Source organism: Mytilus californianus, unplaced genomic scaffold (genome assembly GCF_021869535.1).
Source record: "Mytilus californianus isolate M0D057914Y unplaced genomic scaffold, xbMytCali1.0.p SCAF_7, whole genome shotgun sequence".
Lineage (NCBI taxonomy): Eukaryota > Metazoa > Mollusca > Bivalvia > Mytilida > Mytilidae > Mytilus > Mytilus californianus.
The window spans coordinates 63985209-63993947 of record NW_026262723.1 but is presented as its reverse complement, the minus strand read 5'-3'; the positions used below and the strand labels follow the sequence as shown (position 1 = coordinate 63993947).

Below are 8739 nucleotides of genomic sequence, written 5' to 3'. Positions count from 1 at the left end.
AAGCAGCAAAAATAGAAAAAAATTGACAACCATAAAGGCGATACCTCACTACGAACAGGTAGATGTCTTATACATTTTGTATTTTGCATATCATAACACCAATATGGCTTACAAAAGAGAGGCGAAAGATACCAAAGCGGGTATTTGTTGAGTTTCCAAGTGAATTGTCAATACCTTATTCATTCATCAAGCAGTTTATGTAATGTGATTTACACACAAACACGATGATGTGAATAAATAAACTCAGTAAATAAGAATAAAACCAACTATGAAGTATTTAATGTATAAACAAATAACACAAACAAACACATGAACTAATATATCTTATATGAATCCATCATAAATTAGGCCCAACAATGTAGGTTTGATGACGAACGCCAAGTCAGGAAAAAAGCTCACATTGCCTTTTGCATTGATTGAAACATACTGATCCGACATTTTTGTCTCTAAATAACGGTAAAGGTGATCCGCAGTTGTGACACATTGCACATTGTTTATTCTGGAATCGGAACAAAAATAAATTGTTTTCTTCTCGCTTTGTTTCAATAATATTTCAATACAACAAGTATATTTTGACCAAATATGTTTATAGCACTGCTTTGTCTAAATAAGCCTTAAGACATTTAATGAAAGTTCCTACGCAATGAACAGCTGAGAGAGTTGTTAGCCAAATGACATACCGATTCTCTAACCCATCAACTGGAAGGAAAACATTCTGGTTATTGATGGATGCAGTTGAGGACTGTGCCAGAAAATGGGTAAAACGCAAACGAAATCAACTAAAACTGGACATTTTATCTGAATGGATCAAAGCTGTTCGGTTATGCATTCAGAATAAAACAAGGATATGTGGTATGATTGCCAACGAGACAACTATCCAATAGAATCCAATAAAGTCACCGTAGGTCCCCGTACGACCTTCGATAATCAGACAAAACGCATAGCATATAGTCAGCTATAAAAAGTCGTGACATGAGAAAATGTAAAACAATTCAAACGAAAAGCCAAACGGCCTGATTAATGTTAAAAAATATTACAGACAGCAACCAAGGAGAACTACTGAAATATAGACGCCTTCAAAATCTACAATATACAATGATCACAGGGGTTTCTGTCCTTTGAAAAAGCTCTGAACCCTCTCTTTATGTTGATGTTGTTGTTCCATCAGACAAAGCCTCAAATAATTTGGTTTGGTAAGAATCCTTTAGAATGTCTACTTAAAAACGGAATCTCTACTTTTTTCACAAAAGAAGAAAAGTAAGAATATCAAACATCCATCCTTCTCTCCCTTGGTATTAACATAAAAACAGACAATGAAACTCTCCTGTCTTTATACTGTCTACCTAAACAGATACATTTTTAAAGAAAAACGATAAATAGCTGCGTCGTCAAATTATTCGAATAATCATATTCCTACAAGTAAAAGATGGCCTTTAGCAATGTGTGATAATGCATATTCTATCAGTGGTGTCAATCGAATATGTAGCTGAAAATTTAAGGTCTAAATATTTACTTCAAAATATTCAAAATCTGCAACTCCAATCTTCACAATTTTTCGAATGCTCAATTGAAAGATCAACTGCATCGTCTCATTTAACAGGGTTTTCTCTACAAAAACAGGAATCATAGATGCAAATTCCTTGTTTTAGGTCACGAAATCTTTCTTCGTAAAGAACCACTCTGATTCCAACAACAAACATACCGAAGACAATATCATCAATATGCTGGCCTTTTGATAGACAAACATTTGTTGAGTTTGGTTGATTGATATTTTAACAACCATTGTATTCAAATGGGTACTTATTGGACACCCCTGCTTGCCGACTTGTTTTGTTTTTACTCATATGAACCAGAATTCATGCATAACCGTGCCAAAGTCAAAAAGAGTGCTTGAAATTAAGGATACTACCGAAACTAGAAGGTTTACTTCATATCTTACTCTTTTCCTCGATGGTAAAGATGGACGGCCTCAAAATGGAGTTTATGACAAACGTGATAGATTTAATTTTCCATTTGTCAACTACCTTTTTCTCAGTAGTAACATACCCTCTGCTCCATCATTTAGCGTTTACATATCTCAATTAGTACGTGACGCCCGTGCGTGTTAACAGTTTATAATTTAATTAACAGTGGTGTGGTCAAAAAGTGTCCAACAGAGTTATGAGGAAGAACAACCCAAAATCGACACTAAATTGGTGTACCGATACGATATGTCTGTGTCTCAACTCACTAACAATATGTTTTCGGTGTCTTAGATCTTAAGATTAGGGATAGTGAGGATACATTTATCACAGAAATAAAGAGAGATTAACAGTATTGAAAAATCAATTTAAATATCAAAGAGAAGATAACTAGTTTGCATCGAGTACACCATCTTGAGGTTACAGTTATCGTTAGGTTTATTCGGTGATCTGCAAATGTGAAAATCATGTAAAAATTGTTTGTACATACAGTTTTTTTGTGTTTATCAGAGCTGACATGTATAGTGTTTGTTTGATAGAAAAAGCTTGAAAACCAAATATTTAAAAGTTTGCTACCATATACGACAAAAGGGTTAGACAAAAAAGTCAAATTTAAAATAATCTTTAAATGGACCAATAGGTCTAATCTTAACTAAATTGCCCTGTACTGCTTTGTGTATCATGCTTATTAGATAAGGAAATTGGTTCTTTTTATTCATTAATGAACTCGGTTTGTACTACCTTACAAGTATACAAAATTACAAAGTGATTCTTGATCGTACACAAACATTGCATATGATGAGAAAATGTTGTACATGACCCTAATTATTCATTCTATTGTTTTCCGTTTACGATGCTTATCAAATCTGTATCGATCTGAAACTCACATAATTGTTAAGTGTAACATGATTTAACTGTTAACTTTCAGTGCAATTCAAAATTTACATGTACATGATTTGAAGTTGGCCAATATTAAGTAGGTTTGAATTGTAACAGGATACAGAATGTGGCTGTGAAAGTGAAGGAAAATTTCCACATTATTATCGAATACACTCTTGAGATGTCGTAAACATGAAAACTTTCATTTCGATGTGGTTTCCTAAAAAATATATCAACAAAAATAATAAATTATAAATATGACAAGTACGTAATCGCATTGTTTTATATGTTCTTGTGGTAAATTGACATTAGTTCCTTGAGGTACATTAAAGGTTAGTTAAAGTAAGTTAAAAAAAAAAGTGATATGTTTTTTCTTTTAGAATATGAAAAAATACTTCACAAACAAAAAACACATTTTTTTATGATAGTAATAAAATATAATGAAGGAAAAATGTATAATATTTCATTAACAAAATCAGATGAAACACATAACATCCCCCGTTTTATAAACACAGATGGCTGAACATATCACGTAAATATTAATAGGATTGCTTTTTAGTAATTAATTCTTGGAACTGCCGTAGTTTTGCTTATAAAAACACAATAAAATCTGCTTCAAAATCATCCAGCTTTTAAAATCTTTGAAATGTTCATTCCTCTTCTCGTGGCAGTAGTTGCAGCACTTTGTACTTGTAATGGAGAACTACTCTCACTTCCACAAAATAATTTGGATAGTAAGTTAAATGTTTTAATAGACTGAATGATTTTTAAATTCATTAATTTACATGTAATAATTATCATATCACGTCGTCTTCAACATGCCTTTATGCAGTCCACACCAGGTTTCGTTACTATTTCATGTTACGAGCGTTACTAGTGAACCACGTCGTGTGCGCGTTAGTGTGGATTTTTTTCAAGCATATGTATTTTTTCAACCGATGAGTAAGGACCGTTTTGTCCTAACTATGAGTTGAGGTTTGAGGTTTGGATTATTGTTGAACACTTGTTCATGTGAGATGAAATACGGCTATTACAACATTATTCCTTAGATAATTTGTTCTTTCCTCATTTTTATTAGTTTTTTTTCTGACGTGCATCCAACACAGTTTCTTTTTATTAATTTATCAATTAATTTATTTATTTAATGCTAAAGCTTTTATCTCTTCAAATCATCGCTGAAGACCAAATCAGTGGCAAGATGAAGATCAGGAATAAAAACACTCTTCCTTTCATATATGTTTATTTATCTACAATGTGTCCTTTTTCCATTTATGTATTTACTTTGTAGCTACTGGTCATATATTGTAAGGAATTGAGAATATATAAGTCAACGTACCTAATCATTTTCTAAGCATTATCTTACAAAATTATTTCGTTCATGACAATGTTCAAATATCGTTTTAATAAAAGAAGGCAGTTTATTTAACCATTACATGATTTTCAAAATTATTTTTCTTATGTGTAACATGAAATTAGAATGTCACTGTTGTTTGAAAAAAAAACCAGTTCCCGAATAGAGTATAACAAACTCTTCAGAAAGCTAAAAAATTCAAAATATAATAAAATGAATACAATTTCTTATAAATAATTTGAAACATTAAATTTTTTCAGAAATAAACGATCAAGCACGAGCAGATATTGTAAAATATATCGTCGATGCAATTGAAGATACTGTAAATGAGGAGAAGGTTATAACATTATCGTGTGAAATCAAAGTAAACCGAACGTTAAAGTCATGTGATGAATGTGCTGGAAATATTTGTGCACCACAGTAAGTAGACTTGATTTCATAATTTAACAGACTTGAATATTGAAATGTTAGTACAGTGTATATGGTTATTGAATAAAACACAGAGAAAGCAAAATCTTATACTACAAATCTTAAATCTGACCCCCCACCCCAATTGAACCAGGTGTCACATAGGCAAGTCTAATATTTGAGTTTGTCTCCTGTACAGACTTACAACTATAAATCAGCAGGTGGTATTAAGAAATATGTCCGCTTTCGGATTATTATAGTATTATTGTTGCATTAGGGAAAAGTGTATCTTATAAATTACTACAGAAACACAATTAGATTTTGTAGTTGATAAAAAGAACATTTGGATAGGATTATTATGTTCAAAAGTGTAGTCATATTTAACAGAGCACGTTGAATATTATATTTACACAGATTTTCATTTGTGTATTAAATATAACTGGAGCGGACGGAATGTCTGTTATTCGTAAGGTTTCAACAAATATGAGACACATTTGCACGTGGAATGTATACAGCCAGCATGAAAAAATAATATCTGAGTTTCAGAATTGACCCTAACAGTAATGGGTTTTCAGGTCGTTATGTATTTTTTTTTAACAATGTATTGTTAAACAATATATTCGCAGTCACATATTTCTAAGCGGTGAAAATTTACATTATTGTTTATTACCCACCATATTGCAATTAGAGAATACAAAATGTTACAAATAATATCATATTTAACAGTAAATAAGCATATGATAATCTTTAAGTAACACTCAGATTATATTTGAATTTGTTAATATTTGTATTCTTTATAGAGAACCAAGACAGGATCATAAGAAAATAAAATTAGGAAAGTTACTTAGTGTGATCAATAACCCTGTTATACAAGTAGCGAATTTTCTTAAGGTAATTGGAAGAACATTGGACGTAGTTAAAAAAATCAGCGATAAAGTACTTGGAAAACTTAAAGGCATAACTTCTAAGATAGAAGACACTTTAAAAAAAGCTGGAGAAAAAATATTTGGCAAAGTGATTTCTGAAGTGGGATCTTTCGGTAAAAAAGTTGGAAAGGAAGCTGCTAGATTTGGAAAGAAGATAGGAAAGTTCGTAAAAAAAATAGGAGGAAAGGTTAAAAGTACAATAAAAAAAGTTGGAGGAGCTATTAAAAAAGTTAGAGTCGGGATTAAGAAAATCGGATCCAAAATAGGAAGTCATGTTAAAAGATTAGGAAAGGGAGTAGCAAAAATCGGCAGGAATATTGGACGAGGTGTTGCCAAAATAACCAAGAAAGTTGGACATGGTATCAGGAAATTTGGAAGAGGAGTCAAGAAAACTGGCAAAAAGATTTGGAAGGGAATTAAAAGTATGTTATAATAAATAGATAAAGGTGTTAATCAAATTTATAGTTGTATTGTTCGAAATTAATCAATTTTATATATTTTCTTCGTGATGGTTAATAATAATAACTCGTTGAATTTATAAAATGTGAATAAATAATTTGTATGTCAAAATTTTTTCTCTCACGGATTTTAAAGCATTATTTGGCAAGTTCCTCCTTTTGGTATCTTCTCCTTTTTTATCATTAAATATTCATCTAATTCTAAATACCAGTTTTCTACATGTTCTAATTTGTTCTTTTCGTATCGCAATATTACACTGTTTCTCTGTGGTATTCGACAATTTTGGTATTTACTTTTTAGAAATATTTGGAAAACGATCAACTAGACATCTAATTGCAAAGCGTTGTGTAAACAGTTGTCCAGTTTGTGATATACTTGATACAACTAAACACACTGAGGAACAAATAGTTGGAAAAAGTAAGTATATAATTAATAAATATATATCATATATTACCAACAAGTCTAAATTGAAAACAACGTTCAAACCTATGATTGCGATGGATAAAAACCGCAATTTTTATACGTGTGCATGCAAAACAAATTTCTTGGTAGAGGGGTCTAAATACAGCACAAACAATATTTTCCAAAAGACCAAAAAAGTGAAAAAGTATATTTTAACCAAACGCATTTGACTAGCAGGTCGAACAACGGATGTTCTTAAACACTGCTGACTGCCATGGCGATTGCCAAATAAACGGATCACCAGATGAAACAAAATGGATCTTAATTATTAATTTAATACCAAACAGGAAACAATATATTATACTTAGATATTGCATTATTTTATAGGAAATAACTTAACGTTGGTTCATGTTCATCATATTTGTTTTTCCGAAAATGGTTTTGTTATGAATTAGGACGTTAGTTGTCTTGTTTGAATTGTTGCACATTTTCAATGTCGGAGCCTTTTATAGCCGACTTTATGGTATGTGATTTTCTCATTGTTGAAGGCCGTGACCTGTAATTGCTTATTTTTTCTCTGTGTAAAGTTTAAAAAGTTTAATGTAAAGAACAACAAATATGGAGTTTAAATATACATATTTTATTAATTATCTGTACATTTTCTTCCTTTATTTGCAGTTTGTGGGTTAAGTTTTGTTAGAAGACAGAAACAATTATATGAAAAAGTGAGAGGTTTAGAGGACACATACACCTATATTGTTTCTAATGCACCTATAGTGACCAAGGTAATATTTTCACCAGTCTCTCAAAATCATGCAAGCTAGGACGAGACCTTTATAAAGACCCATTATGTAGTCAAAACTAATATGATTAAATAATTGTGTTGTTGTTCTATCGAAACAAAGATATTTTATTTTGCTGATACATGTATAGCCCTTTTCGGACAAAATGGGATGCTATTCTTGATATCACATGACTACTGACCGGAATTTAATATGAATAAACGTAGATAGTTGGTAAATGTCAATGATACGGCCACTCAACTCAAGTTAATACTGGCTCAAAATGGTCCAAATATTTTTCATTCATCAAATGTTCATGTATGCAAATCTATTTGCAATTATTAGTAGACAACACATTCAAAAGCGAGCTATATTTTGTTAGATTAGGGCTTCTTTTACATAAGTTCTAAATGCTAATTTTTCAATTGGTGCTGTTTCACCTCCATTTTAATATTGGTATGTAATAGGTAGTCGTTAGAAATATAAGAAGTCACCAATCTATCAATCTATCAATCGAAAATAAACACACAACATCATTACAATTTTGTGTAAAAAAATATCCTTTCAATAATTAAAATATATGATTACCTTCTTGCCTTGGTAGTTTTTATTTTTCCATCACGATTAATGCTCTGTAACCTTATAACTTTAAAACTTTATAATTCAATAACTACTAATACCTGTACTTTATGCTTTTTTTCAGGTGGAATATGAAACGAGCAGTATCGTTATCGTTCACGGGAAATTGGCATTTAAAAAATCATTTATTACATACCAAACTAACAAAATCAAGAAACGATTTCAGTTTTCCGGACTTTTTGAAATCTCCAACATAGATGGCATGGCCATAAAAATATCAAAAGATATCATATATAAAATGCTATAGAGTTACTGTTTAGACCATTTACTGTAAATTCAGAAATTATTGCGATGTTTTTATTATTGCGAAAAATGCGACAGGGTTATAATCGCAATAATTTAAACTCGCATTTTGAAATATCTTATATGAATTAAACAGGATTGGTCTCAATATCGCAAAACTTAGAATCGCATTTTAGTCTAAAATGACAAAATCGCAATAATAAATGCACGCAATAATTTCTGAATTTACAGTAGTCAATTTAAAGTAATATAAGAATGACAATGTGCAATCAAATGACAAAATGTTTTAGCAATATAATTGTAGTTGATGTATTAGAATATACTTGTTGAAATTGTTAGTATGTTATATTTATTTATCCAATTTTTGTTTTGTTTACTTGTATTTAAAAGTTTATTTAACGTTTTACTTGCAATAAAGATTAATTAATTATTGTAGTCTTTTATATGTTGCATTTTAAAGAAAATATGGATTATACCGTACACACTTTGCAGAAGGTAACGTTTTATATGTACGATCCATTCAAGAAAGGATATATAGTTTTACTATGGTACGGAGAAACCAAGAGCTGTAAACTTGTGAAAATTTTGAAAGCAATCACTGTGACCTACTAATCCTATGTTAAATGGATTCTCCTGGTTAGTTGTCTCATCTGCAATCATACCATATCTCTTTATATTATACTGGGTCT

At 30.8% G+C, this 8739-nt stretch overlaps 1 protein-coding gene across 1 annotated transcript; it reads left to right on the top strand.

The window, feature by feature from the left end:
- The first annotated feature begins 3097 nt into the window (after positions 1–3097).
- LOC127708553 (uncharacterized) lies at positions 3098–8054 on the top strand. Its single transcript, XM_052213459.1, has 6 exons — positions 3098–3104; positions 4452–4611; positions 5400–5947; positions 6285–6401; positions 7065–7171; positions 7872–8054. Exons 1-6 carry the CDS (start codon positions 3098–3100, stop codon positions 8052–8054), a joined length of 1122 nt encoding a protein of 373 aa, XP_052069419.1.
- The last annotated feature ends 685 nt before the right edge of the window (positions 8055–8739 follow it).